General features: G+C 43.2%; 1 protein-coding gene across 6 annotated transcripts in view; it reads right to left on the bottom strand.

Moving 5' to 3' along the window:
* The window catches only part of neo1a (neogenin 1a), a 179,654-nt gene that overhangs the window by 101,978 nt on the left and 57,845 nt on the right, over positions 1-19,831 (bottom strand). For all 6 annotated transcript variants that reach the window (XM_083993545.1, XM_083993546.1, XM_083993547.1 and 3 more), the window contains exon 2: positions 14,989-15,312. In XM_083993545.1, the coding sequence (XP_083849671.1) occupies positions 14,989-15,312 (324 nt within the window). The remainder of the gene's footprint in view (positions 1-14,988; positions 15,313-19,831) is intronic.

Raw genomic sequence — 19,831 nt, 5'->3', positions numbered from 1 at the left:
GTGGGATATGAGCTGAGTGCAAGCAGACATGCTTTTCGAGGTGTCACCTCTCACACTTCTTCTTCATCTTGCCCCTTTCAGTCCCACCCACCGTTTCCGCTGCCATCATAATACCACCCATGCTTATGGAAAACCTGCTCGGATGGTGCAAAAAAAAAAAAAAAAAAAAGAAAGAAAAAAAAGTCAATCCATAAATAAAACTGGTCTCTGAAGCATAAAAAAAAGATCCAAGATGCTCACCAACTGAGCACTTTGCACTTTTCTTCAGCTCACTCCATCTGTGCCCATAGTGAGGCGTTACTTCTTTCGGTGCGGAATATGCAATGAAACACTCATGGTTGCACCATATTTCTGCCTCCTCAGCACAAGCCAAGTGGAGTAAAATATGCATTTCAAACATATTTTATTTACATCTAGAGTGGCAAAATCAAATCCCTATTCTGTCACCCTGATATCAGAGTTTTACTTGCAAAAATAACATCCACATTATTTCAAAGGATATCAAATTAAATAATAAGATATGCTTGCCATCATCTCATGACAGCGCTTCAGAATCCAACCACAACCATGGGGTCTTGGGGCAAAGGGGGCTCACGAGAACATCACAATGATTTTTTTTTCCTGCAGCTATTCTTTTTCTGAAATCTTTTCATGGAACAGATGTCAAGATAAGTGGCCTTGAATATCAGAAAGTCTACCTGGACCCAGGCGTTCTGAAATAAAAACTTTACCTACTCACTCTCACTTTTTCTGCCCACCCCTCGAGTCTGGTGAATACAGAGGTACATTTGAAGAGATTTCCCTCAGGCATGCAGAGCCATCCCCCCCAAAAAACTGCGAGTGTCAACTCTCTTTCAGGGTTCAAAAGCCCTATGAAGCCCAATTTAGCTTTGAAACATGGGGACTTTTTAATGTTAAAAACCCCAAAACTGCCTCATGCTTGCTCACTCGGACGGGTATTGGGAGATGAAAGGAGCGATGTGGATGAGTATGCCGGTCCATAACAACGTAGTTATTTCTATCTATAGAACCACAAGGAGAGAGGCACGGCCAGTGAATGTCAATGAGAGAGGGTGAGAGAGGTGATAAACAAAGTGCAGTCGAGCCTCTTTTTATGCAGATTGAGAGAAGCTGCGGGAGTGATGGATTGTCTGCCACGAAAACCTTCCAGGAAGTAAAACTCCCTACACAAGACAGCTATTTTGTGAACATACTGTTCCATGCAGATCAACCACGAGAGGTCTACATCGGAGAACATGTTCCTCACTTCATAGCATCTGAACATTTACTTGTGGAAAAGTACCAGAAGTGACAAAACAAGCCTGTAAAAATGAAGCTTCTTTTCCCTATGAGTAATTGTAATTGGCATTCATTCCTGAACAAAATACTGTTCACCCACCTATCCCAAAATGAAATAAAGCTAAACTTGTGAATGAAGTCAGAATGGTCAAAGGTATTTGTTTGTTAAGTTTTGCTTGCCACAGTGGAAACTAAGTCTCCTTCGGGGCATCTGTTCCAGCCTGGTGTTCTTTTTTAATGCAGAGCTACTCGTTTAGAGAATGGTACATTCCAGTTTCCTGCCAGAAAACACAAGAACACAAGCATCATTACCATGCAATTGTGCTCGGGACTGTGAATAACAAGAAACCCAGGCCCTGTAGACAGGAAAGTTTGTGGGAGCAGTGAATCACGGACTAATGGCTCGATTCAAAAGTATTGCAAGTTGCAGCTCCCTAATTTCGACTTGTTAGAATGATGCGTCTGTGTCTTTAAGTCCTGGTTGTTTACTCCACTTGATTGTTGTGAAGGACTGCTGGGAGTGCTATTTCACATGATCAACAGCACATTTGAAAAAAACTGCTTAATTTACTGCACTGCTTTAGCAAAATGTTAGACGAGTGTCAAGTTGGAGGCGTTGATATAGTAAATCCCACACACAACTGTAGCCGGTGAGGGGTGATTCAAAATTGCATGAGACCCAAAAATTATGCTACTCATGTACAAGTAGATATTTAGAGCAGATGGTGGCAAGACATCTATAAAAGACAAAACACTCTAGCTGATTAACATGTCATGCTAGCAGCCAAACTCTCACTGATGCCACCACTTTTTTCCTTTGGGTCTGAAGTGAAAACGAGAGCATTTAAGGGAACTCTGTGAGGTCTGCGTGGAAAGCCTTGAGCAGTAAAGAATCATAAGTGATGTGCAGATGCCTGGCACATACTGTATGTAGGTTCAGATTGTGTGGAGGTAGGGGGGGATGAGGTGGCAGTTGGGGAGCAGCGGCCTTGAAAACACAGTGGAGAAGAGCAAGCTATGGAAGTCATTATGCAGAGAGAGTTTATCTTCATCTGCTGACTGCAGCAGTCAATTACCACTCTCATTAATTCGCACCAGCCACAGCATGGGAGCAGAAACCCGGCTGAAAATGGTCCGAGTTCAATGGGACAGTATGCTTGAATTTGAAATTCTAAATACAGCTTCACTGTAGTGAAGACGATGTCTCCTGGTGTTCGGATTTTTTTCTTCTTCAAATATTCTCCAAGCAGCAGCACAGAAGCTGGCACAGACACATGGACAAACTCCATCTGAATCTTAAAAATCTATAAAGACATATTTGCCCCAACAGTTAAATGCAAACCAAATCCATTTTCTCTCTGCATCCACTTAGCCAGTACCTGTGAAGACACTCTTAAAGGAGAATTCTGGTCATTTTCTAAGTAACGCTCTACAGCTTTAGGTCCCCGGGTGCTACCATAGGAAAAGACCTGAGAAAAATCCATGCAGCCAGGACCGAGCTCTGCTCCTGCTAGCTGAGCTACACTGCAGTTAAACAGCAAAGTAATGGGGGCAGAACGTTGAAACCGTGACTTTGGCCTCTATTATGCTCAAAATATCACTACACATGCTTTGCAACATCCACCAGTGCCTTACCACACAACACTGACTGTGTATAAACTCTGTTAATATGAGAGAGCAGTGTTAACTGTGTGTTTTTGTCACGTAGCTCTGTTCATGCTGGCTTCCTTGGTAGACCTGATAGTCGACTGTCGAGCTCGGGACTGTTTCCATCTGTATATTCTGGTTTGAACAAACAAACGACCATCAAATTCAAAATGTTCCTCCATCTCTTCAACATCAGATCCAGACACTTTCTGCACCGATGCAGACTTTTCCTATGGTAGCACTCGGAGCTGTAGAGCGTTATTTATAAAAATGACCGGAATTCTCCTTTAATTACACCTGATTACAGAGGACAACTTTTATATTCATCTTTACAACAAAGACTTGAAATCCCATTGAGTTACAATACATTGTCCTTCATGGCAATTCTCCACTGAACAGAGACCGTGGCAGGAACCAAAGCCGGTGTTGAGGCCGGTAACCTGCGTGGAAACAACCTTGTGTCGGTGCTCGGCTTTTAATTTACAATCAGAATAAAGCTCCTGTTGAAAGATGACATGTCACACACACAGTGGGAGAATAGGAGAAAACATACAAAGACAATTAAATGCCTGGGCGTACGTTCCCACGCACACACAGAAACACACACCAGGCACTGAGGTGTCTGGAGAGTAGAGATAGGGCTGTCTCCATCAGCCTCTCCACCTACCCACAGGACCTAATCAGTCAGTGAATACACGTAAAATGGAGGCTGTCATCTACCTTCAGCCCAACAGACTCCCTGTCGACAATTTTCTCCTGCCGTGCTCCAGAGAGAGAGAGAGAGAGGGAGAGGGAAAAAAAGATGGATCCTTCCCTACAGCTCCATCCTCAACCAAAGTTCCCCACATCATATTTTCTCAGCCGCTTTTGCGAGTCCTGTTTCTCTCCTTTACAGCCTCATCTTAGCGCCCGGCTACAACAGCTCAAACACACTTTTTTCCCCTCCTTTTTTTAAACAGTATTTCAGCTCTTTTCCTCTTTCACTTGTGCCCCAAGGTTAACTGAATGTTTTCATTTTCAACGCAGCATATGATTCATGTGCCTCAGTAAAAAGTGCAGGGTTTGCAGCCGCCGCCTCAGCCTCTCCTATCTTGTCGCCTTCCGTCCCTCCTCACGTGTGCCACAGACACATGGAAATTGGGGTAATGGAACACCGCCGTGACCCTGACCCCGCTTCCGGGTCACAGCCATTCGTCATGGCAACGACCCCGGCTCTCAGCAGTAAGGCAGTACATAATTGGTCATGAGGGGGGGAGGGCATCTGCACCTACATGAGCTGTTATAAGGCAACGTCTACACCTAATGTTAAAACAATGCCCCCATTTATAAAGTAACAAAATATTTTCTAGTTTTTTGGGTTCAGTTCTCTGGAACGCAAAAATTACAGTCTGGCTTTCCTTTTCCTGTTTGACCTGGCAAAGAACAAAAATGTCTATTACACTAATCATTTGGTAGCAAGTGAGACAGATGGACTTTCTCTCAGTGCTTCAAACTTCCATACACCATCTCCTGCTTTCCACGATCACTCACGCTATAATATCAAAGGCTCCATAGTTGTTTAGGCAGTGTGTTGAGTGGCAGGTCCAGAGTCAATTTCATCTACTGTAGCATTCCTCATGTTTAGTTACAGTTGTGGTGAAGAGAGAAAGGAATGTATAGCCTATCAGATATTGGGAAATTTGGTGTGTGTGTGTGTGTTCAGGAACATGTCAACAGAATTGTCTACATATTATTTGCCTCCAGTTTAATATCGGCAATACATGTAAATATATTCAGTTGGAATCAGCTGTATTAGCTCAAACTTTGCTAGCTAATAGGAAAAAAAGATAATAGTAAATGAGTGACTTGCTAATTAGCAACTTAGCTTTTAGGGTTAATGTAGTTTATACAGGTGAGTTAAGTTATTAGCCTTAGTTAGCATCGCTGCTTTTCAATGATTGCTCTAGCAGTAATGTCTTGTGTTTGTGTTGTAATGTTTGTTCTGTTCTACTGTGAAACCACCATCACACTGGTTACATAGCCTACTGCCAACCAGCCACAGGTACAGTCAGTGTTATCAACTTATAACACGTAGCCTACTGTCACAACTTATTTGTTGAAGGCTAAACAAGTACAATGTAGCTATTTGTGCACAGCCATGTTGTGCAAGAGTGGCTGTGATGCAAATCAGATTACTATAGCCTATTACATCCATGCAGAGACACCTGTATTGTGCGACATGCTGTATAAGCATTGTTATGTTGTCTTAAAGTTATTCATACGCAGCAACCTAACTGTGCTCGACCAGACACACGGAATATCACCAGTTTTTTTTTAAAACACATTAACCTCGTCAAACTGCAGCTAATGTCTGGAGAGGAGTGTTTTATTGAAGCAGTTTTGGGTGCGAATTGTGAATTTATTACTGTGAATGACAAGTGAAAGCAGCACGGCGAGGGCACAGTTAAGACTCACATGCACACACTGACAAACTAAAGATTACATTTTTTAGGGGAAAACAATGACATGGTTGATGTGTTTCTTTCGGGGGGTTCCTTCGAGAACGAGGGAGATGTTTTTGTGTTGTTTTAGAGATTTATTACTGTTTGTTTGCCATTTTGGCAGCGTAAGGCTCGGGTGCCGCCACAGTGGAACAGCAAAATGGGTGTGAGTGAGTGTGTCTGTGTGTTTGCGCCACTGGTACTGCCAGAGCAGTAGAGGGGACTGAGAGGATAATAAAGAGAAAATGGTGGACTGAGAGAGTAGTAAAGAAGGTAAAAAAGAAAAGAAAGGACAGGAGGTTGATTCAGTGAAAGCAAGGACAACATGTAAGAGACAAAGGAGGAGGAGTGAGAAAGACAGAGTAGTAGTTGGTGAAAAGCTCCAGTGAATGAGTAGGATGAATGAACACAGCTCTGTCTCTTCAAGCTAAAGAGAACAGAGGGCAGACATCATCTGATTGGACTCTATCTCGGTGTGTCGCTGAAAACAGATCAGTCTTTGAGATAACACTTTTGTTTGCCCTCGTTTGTGTGTGCGTGTCTGTGTTCTAAACAGGTTGAGTCTTAGAGCTGCAACAGTTACCGATCAACAGAAAATGACATTGCAACTATATAAATAATCACTTATTAAAAAATAGAACAATTAATTGGACATGATGACAGGATATAAGAGGAAACGCCTACACTGAGCTACATTCACCTACACTAAATCCTAACTGTGAGGAATGCCAACAACACATGCATTCATGTTTGCATTTGCTTTGTGCTCATCTTTGTCAAGAATCTGATTAGTCAGGCTGAATGTGCAGTTCTGTTCAAGAGGCATTTACAGGAAACCTTGCACATCATAGCAACCTCGGTGCAAGTGGGTGATTATTGTGATTATATGTATGCCAAAAGAATGTTCTTACTTTTCATGACATGCATTTAATGTCATTAAGACATAATACTTCAGGAACTGTGAAGATGCCAACTTCATTAATCCACCACATGCACAACAAAGCGTCTCCGGCTATATACCATAATGGACTTGCACTGCAATAGTGACGAAATCATCCTTTTCCAACCCCCCTCCCTCCACCCTCCAAAAAAATAAGAAGAAAAAAAAGAAAATACATCAAAAAAAGGATTAAAGATTCTGCCAACACCCCTAAATCCTTCAAAGGGCGTCCAACTCTATCAAAGGATGAGCACGCTTAAATATGAGGCGACACACATGACACATGAGTATCGGTGTTCATTTTACTATTTCTACAACTATGGGAAGGGAGAAATTAGATTTCAGTGAAACGTGATATCAAAGCCACATGATAAGTGGCTTTGCTTATCTTTATATACCACAGTAGCCGATAGGTGAGAGCAAGGGAAATAAAAACACACGGCAAATAGAGAGGAGCAGATAGGGAAGAAAGAGAGGTAAACTAAAACAAAAAGCTGATACATTTCAATAGATAAGTCTGTATGCCTTATACATATGAAACGGTCAGAGAGGAAGCCAAACAAAGAGAATTCAGGGGAGTGGGAGGGAGAGGAGTACAAAAAAAAGGCTAAATGAATTCTCCATTTTCTTATTTGGAGGTTTCCGTATTAAGTGGCAGTGAGGTGGAGCTCACCTCCAGCAATTCTTAAGGAGGGCTGAGCTCAGAGTGTGCCGATGGGCGGAGGGACAGCTGTGTGGGAGAGCAGCAGACAGTTAAGATGGGATTTCTCATTACTCGCGTCTCGCTCCGTGTCCCGGCTATCACCGCTGTATACCGCCTCGCTCGCTCTCTGCCCTATAATTTTTTCTCCCCCTCCTTTTCTCTTACAGAGACTCCAACTGAATACATAAGATTGAGTCTACAAGGCCACGCTCCCCCCTCCTCCCTCTCTCCCTTTCTCCCTTCCAGCCTGCTCGTGTTTCCACAGTATCCAAACAGAGCGAGGCAGACTGGATGACAAAGCAGGAAGAAGAAGAAGAAAAAAAACAACACATGGCAGAGGGGGATGTTCGCTTGTGCACATGGACATGACTTCAAAGCTGAGCAATCTGGATAACAATGATTGTCCTAAATGACAGTTAGCAGTATATGGCGTGGTTATATGATCAAAGAGCATAAAAAGGTGGAGTCGTCTGGTAAGAGTGAGTGGAATAAGGTCGATTATTTTTAAAATTCACTGCAAAATGCGACGCCGTGGATTGAAATGATGATTTTCTTCTAATAATGATTTAATCACCCATATTTGTGTCACAAGTTCCAATCACAGTGGTATCATAAAAGGACTTTTTTTTGACAGTTCAGCAGGAAAATAATCACCAATTATTAAATGCACTTTGATAGTGCAGTGATAAGGGAAGGCAAATCACATGTGAGGTGTTACAACCAGTGTGTGGTTTCACACAGTCGAGGATTTATCAACGTATCAGTCTGGCACTACTGCTAAGTGTTAATTCACACACCAACCAACAAAAGATTACAGGTGCTAGTAAAGAATAAGCAGCATACTGTTGAGTTGAATGTAATTAATATTAAAAGCCATAAAAATTAAAGAACCACATGTGGTATTGGTCCATTCGGTGTATGCTCTGTATTTATATGAATAAATAAGCACAAACAAAATCTCAGTATGACAGGAGGATGAAACTAAATTAAGTGATTTCTTTAGCTTGTTTAAATGTTGTGGGACATTTCTCACACACTCAGGATGTTTCTATGACCTGGATTACTCTGGCATATTTTAGCCTAATTACACCTACTCCCAAAACATGAGTTGGCGTTTACATGGATCCTGTCCCACTCTATGAATCATAACGACTAGAAATACATTCGGTGCAGTGTGCATATGTGAGCATCACCGCAACAGAAAGCTGAGGAGAGAGTAGGGCTGGGTACTGAACTTCACTTCTTTTATGGCACCGACCGAAATGCTTCGGTCGTATCGAGTAATCAGAACATATAAGTTTCAGTATCCAGACGGTAATCACCTGGGGCCTCATTTATAACCGTTGCGTACGCACAAAACGGGGCTGAAAGTGGCGTACGTGACTTTCCACGCCAAGGTTGTGATCTATAAAAAACAGACTTGACGGGAGAATGTGCGCAGCTCTAAGCAAACTCTGACCCATGCGTACGCATGGTTTGGAGGAAAAGGGGAATTGGCGACACAGACGGTGTGGTGGTGAACTGAAGTCAGACTCAGGAAATGATGATTGAGAAGAACGATTATGTTTTTATTATCGGCCGTCACACATTTAATTTCAACCCGTATGCGTTAGATCCATGTTGCCACGGTGATTTAATTCAACAGCGTTATTTTGCATCGGACTGGTGTTTCAGAAACATCTTTCTAGAATTTAACTGAAAATTCAAAATCAAAATTCCTTCTCTATATTTAATCACCACCATCTCTCCGTCATATTGTCCACTCCCAGAGCGCAGGAGGAGGAGAGGACGGCGCGGCTGCATGGAATAAAGCATCCGGTCCTATCGAGAGTCAATTAAATATCAAAGACTACTAAGATTACCCGTGTGTAGTGCACGGCATGTAATCTGTGAATTAATTATTTGTAACAAGGGGTAGACAATATAAGTTAGCTTCTTTCTGCCCCCTTTCATTCAACAGTATTGTCATTATTTGTCTTGTTTTATTTTTTTTTATGCTCGATAAATGAAATAAATAAATAAACTAAAACTAATGCTGCACCGCGGCACCGCTGGAGGAGAATAAGGAGGGAGAGGGTCTTAAGGGACCGACGACTTTCTGGCCCAGACACGTCCACTTTTTACGTTATTTTTGAATTTTTCTCAACAAATCAAAAACCCTTTACACTAGAATATGCAATTTAATATACTTAAAAACCTTAATGTGTGAATTACAAAAAGTATGTATGAAAGTGGTTTTAAGTAATATTTTCAGGTTGCAAAATTCATCAAAATAAAGTGACTGCGATGTAGTTGTAACACATGCCAGGGTGATCTACCTGTTGACCCTTAGAAAAGCTGCTGGTTGGAATAGAAAAATACATCTCAAGATTTGTACCGTAATGTGAAATGTAATTTTCTTTTTGTTATCTTTGTGGTATCGAAAAGAGTATCGTTCAGGAACCGGTATCTAAGTGAAGGTATGGGTATTGGTACCGGTATCGAACGTTTTTGATTGATAGACAGATGGGAGATAGATAGGAGAGACAAAGAGACGAAGCTGAGGAGCAAAAGCGTGGCGGCTCTGATGGAGACAGTAGCCATGTGAGGAAGTGGAGGCGTTTCCTTGGGAAGAATGAGCTCCACGTCTGGTGGCAATCAATCCCAGATATTACCTGGGTATTTGTCAGATATGCTCCCTGCCATGCCAGCCACCCGTGACTCATTCCATCATTACATCTGAGAGGTCACGCCCATTCCACCCCCGCCTGCACTATCATTCCTGGGTCTGATGGCGGCCTAATGGCCTGCTCTCTCTACACCGCAATTAACCTTTTTATTGGCCACCTGCCAGCCGGCTGGAGATACATCAGTGCTTGTGCACATGTGTGTGTATGTGTGTAAGGACAACCATAAACGCAACAGCTTAATGCGTTCAGCATTTATACGTGTGTGCCTGTGCGCGATGGTTGGAGCTTTGTGTGTATGGATTTCCATGTGAGGCACTTATGTGTGCATGTGTGTGTCTGCACCTTTAACAGCTGACACATTTCACCTGCTCTGCTCTTTGAGTAGAAACTGATTGAATCTAACATCCCATCATGGTTGACCCAGGTAGATCCCGCTGGCTGTGAGGCTGTCTGATAGCACAGCACATCTTGGCAGAGGAACTAAACAAGTCCTCTCTGCATTATACATTGATGCTGCTGTAGTGACAGGTATTGATGAAGCGCTGGGATGGACTGTCTACTGCAGGGTTTTTCCTGCACGGAGAATTACGATGTGGCCGCCTCGCATCAGATTTTGCGACGCCTGCAGCTCTTGACAAAACTCTGACGGGTGTCTTCATGGAACGCACTATTTTCTTTAACGCCGACGCTCGGTGGAACTTCTGGCTCTTGTAACTGCAGTTGCAGGGTCACGTGCTGTAGATGCAGGGACGCTGTAGATCGTGATCACCACGGGGCAACGGTAAAGCTGCCAAACTGCCGAAGAGGAAGAGGGAATAACCTCCAAAGGGCATGTGCTTATCCACTACAACAGGAAGGTCTGAGGCTGGCAGCACATTGTGGTTGTTCAAAAAGCTGAACCTTGTTTTGTTTTGCTTCCAAGTTTCCAAAATTAACATTACATCCCAAACAGCAATTACTTTTAGTGAGGAGGAGAATCAGGAGAGCAGGTGAAGCAACGCAAACATCATTTGATTATTACAGGCAGTTAATTTATCATAATTATTCACATTACTGACTGAGCTGCAGTTAAATAGTCGGGTAAAGTGGTGCACTATCACATGAAGTGGAGCTGCCCAGTGATGCAGAGAGCAAGACAGGATTCAAGGTGAGAGTCAGCTGATGAGTCATTATAGTTGTGCATTCACATAAAGGAGATTTACAGAATTTATCGTGCTCAAAGGCATTTCAAATCATGAGTAATTACAGTTTGTGTATTTTAGATGTTCTTAGAAAGAGACAACAACAAAGACATGCAGTGTTTAAAGCCCCAGTATGTAACTTATTAGCTTTTTATTAGCAAAAATCAAATATGTCTTTCATAAATACGTATTTCACTGAAGTGGAATCACAGCTGCATACAAATGAAAGCTTTCTGGTACCTTAGAATGAGTTGTTACGAGTCGTTACAAATATACAAGGGGGGGCGCACCGAACCGAGGCGGCCATGTTGCATCACCATTTTTTACGTTGAGTGGCAGCGTGACCGTAGGTAACCATGGAAACTCAGCGGAGCTGTGGGCTCGGCCTGTTAAAACTGTCACCACTGTGTAGTGTGAGGAAGGACGGAGGCACTGGTGTTGCATTCAGGTGCAGTCAGGCAGACGGCCGTCGGCAAACCAACCGGATGTCATTTTACTCCACCAGAGAAAGACGGTAAAACGTGGGTCAGGTAAACAATACCACATCACCATGACAACATGTTGTCACACCTGTATTGTTTTGCCTCGTGCTGACAGACCACTTTTTTACATAGACGCTTGTTTATCCTGTTACATGCAGCGTCTGTTGTCTGTCTGACGTCTGCCCCATTTCACCTGAATGCAACATCAAGAATACGTTCAGATATGCAACCGCACGGCTAGATGGGGGGAATTCCTACATACAGGGGCTTTAAGAAAAAGACAGAAGACAGAGTCCACTGAGGCCGTGTTTGAGTTTATGTCTTTCCTCGCAGCGAAATAATCTGAATTTTGGAAGAAAGATAAGAGCAAATAAAAATCTAACTCAGCCAAATATCAAAAAATAATCACTGGGAAAGAATGAAAAAAAAGTCTACAGGCACTAAAATTAATTAAATCGTAAATGTGACACAAACGCAGCAAAAGTTTGTTGTCGGGCTGAATGAAATATTATTTTCATTTCATTCTTTTTTCAAATTAATCATTTAAATTAGTTTAAAAATGTTGTGAAATAGTTGAAAATGCTTCAGGTGGCACCTTTGTAAATGTGTTCATTGTATTACTGCATATTACTCACATTCATTACCTCATGAAATACATTTCATGGTAACACGTTATAATAAGTACACACTATTAAGCATTAGTTAAGCATTAAATACTGAATTCATCATTTATAACACATGGATACTCATTAGTTTATAAACACAGTTAAAATGTTTCACTCATAAGGTTAGGGTTCAGCACTAACTGTATTTATAAACTACATACATGTACTAATGAGTATTCATGCTTTATAAATGAAGAATTCAGTATCTATTGAGTCTGTGAAGGTTCTCAGTCATCCAGAGCATCTTATTCTTGTGGAGTTGTCAACTGTTGTACTTGTACAACTCCACAAGAAAGAGTATTTATTAATGCTTAACTAATGCTTAATAGTGTGTACTTATTATAAAGTGTTACCCATTTCATTTAAGTGTTTGCTTGATCCAGTTGTGTATGTGTGCACCGTGCACCGTGCACGTGATCAGCACGCTCCCAGTCCAACCTCACCCTGAGTCAGCAACAATCCTGACACTGTCCAGCTGTGGCTAGAAAGATCTGAAGATACACACGTACACAATCACACCAGAGCTTATCCATTCACACGCACACACATAGTTTACACTCTGTCTGACTGAATCACCGTGGTGACCACAACGTCACAAGCTACGTGACGACCACACATACAAAGCAGGACATTAATTATGATCACATCAAGATTAAGATCATCTGGGTTTATTAGCACATAAGCATGTGCTAACAGACAGTGAAGTGTGTTATTTGTGTACCAGACTGAGCAGATTCCCCTCACAGTGATGAGTCAAGAGAGAAAAATCTTTGCCATCTCTCCAACACAATTGTATTGCCTCATTAATTTGCGATTCAAAAGCCTATGAAAAGCAACAGAGCCAGACTGTAACTTCACACAGGCACTCCAAGGTATCTCAGAGGCTTATACTGTACTATCCCATTGTCAACAAGAGGCCTCTCTCCGGCGTCTTAAAATCTGGCAGAGCGCCGCTGAGCTGAAAGCGCACAGCAAATGCATTCTGTGCCTCCTCCAGCTGCAAATTGAATTTCAGAGCACGGCTTGACTCAAAACACCTAATAATCCCATGTCACTTACTGTTCCCCAACCCAACAAGGTCACATCGTAGGACTAGTGATGAAAAAAAAAAGAAGAAAAAACACAGACCCCTTTACAAGCATTTATCCAGCAGGGCAACACATTCAGGCTCCAGCAAGGTGAACGAAGAGGAGAGAAGAGAAAGTACAAATGGCTGAGCAATTCAAGGACAAATACAAGTGAGAGCAGCTAAAGAAGCCGTTTCACACCTACATGGTATGTGGGTGTGCATTTACAGCAAAGTCATTTCAAAGAAATCTTTTATGGCGGATAATAACCTGCACGATACAGGAAAAATCTGTTCAATAATGTTTGATTTTGAGAATGACAATGTACTTGCAGTGAATAAACCAATTTTGAAGTGTGTGTGTGTGCGTGTGTACAGTTCCTACGTTTTCCTCAGCCACTGTGTTAGCTAACCTCCCAGTTACCACCACACTGACAATTCATCTGAGCCTAACTGAAGGCTAACAGGGGATTCATCTGATTGGCCGGCCGGTGTGAATGGACGGCCCACGCATCCAGGGCCGCATCTGACTAATCAAATGTTCACTGTGTGTGTGTGTGTAAGCAGGGTTTCCCTTTTGTTTCTGGAGGGCTGATGTCCAGGTACCTGTGTCAGTCAGTCTTTATTGCACATGTTTACACTGGGATGGCATAAATAAGACTCATCACTCAGCAAGTCTAGATACCTTTATGGAAGAGAATATGTAACACTGACAGGAGGCTGTGAGTTCTCTATAAAGGTTATTTGTATAATGTTTGCTTTTTGTAGCTGTTCTGTGTGATATATAATCTGGAAACCACTTTTATTTCTCATTTAATGACAAAACCCACGTGGGTATGTTCAATATTAGTGGCTCATAAGACGCTTTAAAGGTGAAGCCCTGAGTAGAGCTAAGCTGGGAGAGTTGAGGGAGGTCACTAACAATTACATAAGGTTTTTTTTCATTTACCAATCAACCACCACTGTCATAGAGTGTCTGAGAGAGGACTCATTATCCAGCACCTGCGTAGGTGGTCGATGCCTTTGCTGATGAAGTAGCTCGACTCTTGTCAAAACTGTCAGAATAAATTTACCACCTCTTATTAAAGGGATAGCTCAACATTTTGGCAAATTGGCCCATTGCCATAATCCCTATAGTCATAGCAGTAGGTTCGTTACCTTTAATTGTCGGTGCAAGCTATTTTTAGAACGGCAGAGCAGAGCCACAAGCTGCTCAGAGCTACGCTACGGAGGCTAATGGGATTTCTTGGTTTCCCTCATCAAACTCATCAAATACACAATCCAACAACTCCACAACGCTCTGGTGGACAAGTTGTGACCTGCACATTCACCACGCTATGAGATAATAACAGAAAGTTGAAATTTACCTCGAAAACAACTCTGTCTGGTAATATTCTGTTATTATCTCATAGTGTGGTGTGTTTTCGAGGTAAATTCATGCAAAACCGCTGATGCGTGTTTCCGTCAGGGGCGGGTTTTCGGCAAGCAGTCTTAATTTACCTCTAAAACAACTCTGTCTGGTAACGTTCTGTTATTATCTCATAGCGTGGTGAATGTGCAGGTCACAACTTGTCCACCAGAGCGTTGTGGAGTTATTGGATTGTGTATTTGATGAGTTTGATGAGGAAAACCAAGACATCCCATGAGCCTCCGTAGCGTAGCTCTGAGCAGCTCTGCTCCGCCGTTCTAAAAACAGCTTGCACCGACAATTAAAGGTAATGAACCTACTGCTATGACTATAGGGATTATGGAAATGTGCCAATTTGCCAAAATGTTGAACTATCCCTTTAGCCGTGCTGTTGAAGGAGAACTGAACATGGTAACAAGGAGTTATTGTAGAATCCTGCAGAACTCACCTGCTACAGAGAGGCGTGCCGTTCGGCTGGAGATGGAGCCCAGGTTGTCGATGGTGGCGACACACTGATAGGTTCCTTCGTCCGGCTTGTTGTGCTTGGAGTGGACCACGTGGTTGAAGAACAGCGTCCCGTCAGGGAGTATGTGCCGCCTCTCGTCCGAAACCAGGCTCATGAAGGTGCCGTCTTTCTTCCACTCTATCCGCGCCGGCGTGGCCGCGTCGCTGTGGGTCGAACAGTTGAGCAACGTCGCGCCGCCCCTGATGGCCAGCGTGTCCTGGGGCTCCACCGTGAACCAGAAGGGGATGAAGGGCTGCACTGTTGAACCTAGAGAGTCGAGGAAAGGAAAAACATTAGGCCTGGGTGCTTAACATGGACGCTGATGTTTCAGAGGACGACTAAAGCCACTCACGCCTGAGCAGCCGTGAGCGATGCATCACATGGAAATTGTATTAATGTCAAACAACTGATCTATTCCGTGTTCACAGCAGCTGATGCTAATGTTGGGATATTATTTACGTGACTGTAATGCCAGCTTGTCTGCTCTGAGTGTAAATCTAAAGCTCGCAGCAGATGCTCTCATCTTAAAAGTGCCACCATGACCTGTTGTGATGTATAACTTAACACAACAGCGTGAGTAACTGCTCACACAAACGAGTCCAAATGACTTTTAAAAGACTATTCTGCAGTAGAGAATTAAAATACACAGACTAGAGGATGTTCTCAACTTCACTGCGTTGCATTTTATATGTCCCTCGCAACAACATCAAATCTGCCATGCTACAGGACTCCGTGTGCCCCACACACTCCACGAAATGTTCCCGAAGCAAAACATCTCTTTGTTCATTCTTTCTTTTCAGCCACTGCGCCTCAGTCTGTCCCAGAGACTCCGAGAGGCTTTTCATTACGGAACCACAGGCCCCGCTGGAATTGGACGAGAGGAACTGACAGATTTAACCCAGTCTAGCCTCCCTGGCAAGTTAATATCACGTCTGGCCTTATTATAAGTAGAGGGAGCAGTGAAAGAGTAAACACATTGGAACACGGTTGCCATTTCCCTTTCCTCTGAGCATAAATGGTAACATTGCACTGACATGGATAGTGCCAAAGTCGGAGTAAGTGCAATTGCTTTGTATTTGTCCTCATCCATTATTCAAGTGCTCCCACCTAAGAGTCGCACAGTGGTATTGTTTAGATAAATAACACCAATTATCAGTTCTGCAGGGATGGGGAGAGCCCGAAAAATAATTAAGGAGATATGAAGGTATTTTAATAATGCAGCGAATGGAGTGAAATAAGTGTCTGAATGTTAAATGCAGTTTAAAATATGCCTGCTCTCTTCCAAGGAAATGGCACGTCTCCAGGGGAGAGCGAGGGCAGAAAGAGATAGAAAGAGAGAAAAGGCGAGAGAGGAGAGAGATGCTATGTCAGTGACTGAGCTATTTAACTACTGGGAGGTAATTTCTCTACCTCGCAGCACCGAGTCCCCAGTGTGAGATCCAAAGAAGGAAGCGATGTAATGTGTGGCCCATTACAGTGGCAATATGGCTGCTTGTCCTCAGTGCACTTAGTTGACTTGAAAGCGCAAACTATTACGGAGAAATGCTGTAGAAAATGACTGAATTGAAAAGGTATTTTCCACTTTCACATTAGGGAATAAATATAAGACAACACAGCCTTCAAAACTAAGCTGTGCAATCATCTCCACACTAACTCCCGGGTGGAGGAAGTAAAGGGAAACGGTGTCTCAGTGGACAGTGCTGCAGTCAGTCCCTGGACATTATGTGTGAGCCATCAAGGCCGGATTGATTCGTAAAGTCCCTTCACCAAAAATTAACTTTTTTTTTTTTTTAAGACGTATCTCTTGTCATCCTGTTGACAATCTCTAAAAGGCAGCAACGGTGCCATATTTTATTAACAGAGGCCAAGCTGTTACAGTACACTGAAAAGTTTCCAATACTACCGACAGTAAATGTATAACCAGCGCAAAATAAGATTTCAGGATAGCAAACTTTATTCCATCTGCTGATGCACAAGTGCCCAAACATAAAATATTTAATTCTAAAAAATCCCCCGAGGTGGAGGTGGATGTGAGATTGGAGTGAATAAACAGCAACGAGGAATAAAATATACTGAGCTCAACCAACTGAGTCCACGCTCCGCTCAAACGCTTTACAAGTAAAAGGAGTGGTTTTAAATTAGACCGGCACGGAGCTGATTTCAGGAAATCAATAAATTGGGAGCAGCCCCAGTGTACACACTGGGCACAATGTGACAACCCCAGCAAAATGTATTTTACCAATGGTGTACATGACAGATGGAGAGAGACCAGAGTGGAGGAGCAGTGGGGGAAATTCGTCTCTCCTGCACCAGAGGCACCATGGCATGCTTAATCATCTCTGCTTTTACGCTGCTGGAGCAGTGTGTGTGTGTGTGTGTGTGGGCTGGGCAGAGCTTCCAGAGCCTGAAGCTCTGGCTCCTCGCCAGTCAAAAGACCATCTTCAGCCCGCTCTCTATCCGAGGAGCCGGCTGAATGGGGCCTTCAAGGTCCTACAGCATCCTATCAGAGCCAAGCAGCCGCCTTTAGCAGCTTTTTATCCCTGATCGTAGGAGCTGCAGGGGGGGGGGGCTTAGCTTCAGCTCTATACTGTTGGACAAAATGGCGAACCATCTGCTTTGGGTTGCACACACACACACACACACAACATCCACTGTCAGCAGAGCAAGGGCAGCAGGGGGGGAGATTGGACTGTAGATTGCGATAAACCAGAGAGAGAGGTCGGGGGGGGGGGGGGCAGGCTAAGGAGCTGGTTTGTTCTCAACTACACTGGCTTTCTTTCTCACCACATCTACATTATCTCCATCTAGAATCAGTTTCCTCAAAAACTCTATTAATTCCATCAGTACCAGTCAAACTGCACACACACACACACACACACACACACACACACACACACACACACACACACACACACACACACACACACACACACACACACACACACACACACACACACACACACACACACACACACACACACACACACACACACACACACCAGCAAAACAAAACATTATGCAACTGTGGCCAAAGTCCATTAACATCATAAAGTATGATCAATGCTGGACCCACTTCATGCAGACTAAACAATTGGGGGCATTTAGACATCAGATGTGTTACCAAAAGCTTCACAGAATAAAAGCAGCCATGGGCCTTAGATCTTCTCCTTTATAAGGCAGCTGACAAGAATTCAGTTAAGATTTAATTTCCTTGAAATTGGCTCCAACAAAAAGGCAACATCATGAAGAAGAGATGAGATGAACTTTTCAAGCAGACAGGTCTGACTCATGACTTCTGTAACTTCTTCTGTCTTGTAACGTATTCATCAGTAACATGTCACCTGTATTTCCCCCCCAAAATACCACCAAAGTATGGAATTAATTTCCCCTTAAAAGTTTCTTACAGTTGCGGCGCAGAACACACACGTCCTTCTGCCAGTATTCATTAGCGCTGAAACACCGCAGGCTTTTAACAACGCAGCTGCACAGTTAAAGAAGGAAGTGTCAGAAACCACATTACGGTGTGGGAAGTCTAATCCATTCAGGCCCGGCGGTGTGGGAGCCCCCGTTTGTCTTTGAAAAATAGGAACCTCCATAGCAGGCAACCGGCGAGAATGAGGGAGCAGAGAGCACGGGGCTAGAAAATGAGCTTGTCTGTTTGATAAGTATGGGCTGTTACCGCTGTCCCAAATCCACTTTGCTCAGCAGTCATAAAAGGTTTGGGAGCCCAGTTTAAGGTGGTGCCCCAATATGCTGCTCCCCCCACCCCCCACCCCCCGATGAGAGAGAGAGAGATGGAGATGTGGAAGTAGAGGTGGATTTCCCATCTTGAGCCAGTGCTAAAAGCCAGTTTTCATAGGTTTACACAGTTTACAAAGCTTAGGTGAGATGTGAGCAAATTCAAGGAATGTGTTCACAGACTGTAGAGGCCACATTGCCTTCCAGACCTTCCCTCTTTTACTCTACAGCAGCCAGCAAAGTCGCTTCTGAGGAATCGACAACAATAATTCAGCGCAGACACGTCCACAGTTTACAGATTGGATGGGAAGTCTCTCAATTGCCTCTTTTAAACGGAGACCCTCCATTACGGCAGCTTTGCTTGTTTACACTGAACCAAACAGAGCTGGCATAATGTCGCCCCGGTGACTTCTAGCTAGAAGCTGTATTGCTCAATCAGAGGCGTGACGTTGCTGGCTCTCCCTTTTCACACCGACATTGATCAAGTCGGTCCATGTGTGTGCCGTTTTTACTCACAAACAGTGAGGTGGAATACCCTTCGTCTTGTGTCAGCTTTCTGCTACCATCTATGGTGTTAGGGTCAGTTTTGACCTGTGTTTTAAATCAGCTGTAAAATACACTAAAACATTTATTTTTTCATCCAATTTGTTTTTCTTCTCTTGGTTACAGGTAAATATTAGTTTAAATATTTTTGGTGTGGGCTCCTGGACCCTTTTATGTCAGTGTACACCTTGTCATCAATTTAACCCTCCTCTTCAGCTTTCTGCTACCATCTCTTGTGTGAGGGTCGGTTTAGTCTTAAATCATAATTTTAACCAGAGCATTTTAGAATTTTGTGATTTTTTGTTGTTGTTTAATTTATGTTTAAATAGAGGTTCCTGACAAAGTCAAAAAGCCTTGATGCTATAAACAAATTTATGTGGTACTTGTATGCACCAGAACACAAGAGGAAGGTTAAAGGTGCAACATTCCCGCCTTGACTTAGCTGAGTACATAAGAGGCTGAAGGCAGTAAAGACGGGGGTGGGAGAGAGTCTGCTCTCCACACA

The sequence above is a fragment of the Trachurus trachurus genome (genome assembly GCF_905171665.1).
Source record: "Trachurus trachurus genome assembly, chromosome: 3".
Lineage (NCBI taxonomy): Eukaryota > Metazoa > Chordata > Actinopteri > Carangiformes > Carangidae > Trachurus > Trachurus trachurus.
Note: the sequence above shows the minus strand (reverse complement) of the source record. Positions and strands in the feature narration are given on the sequence as shown.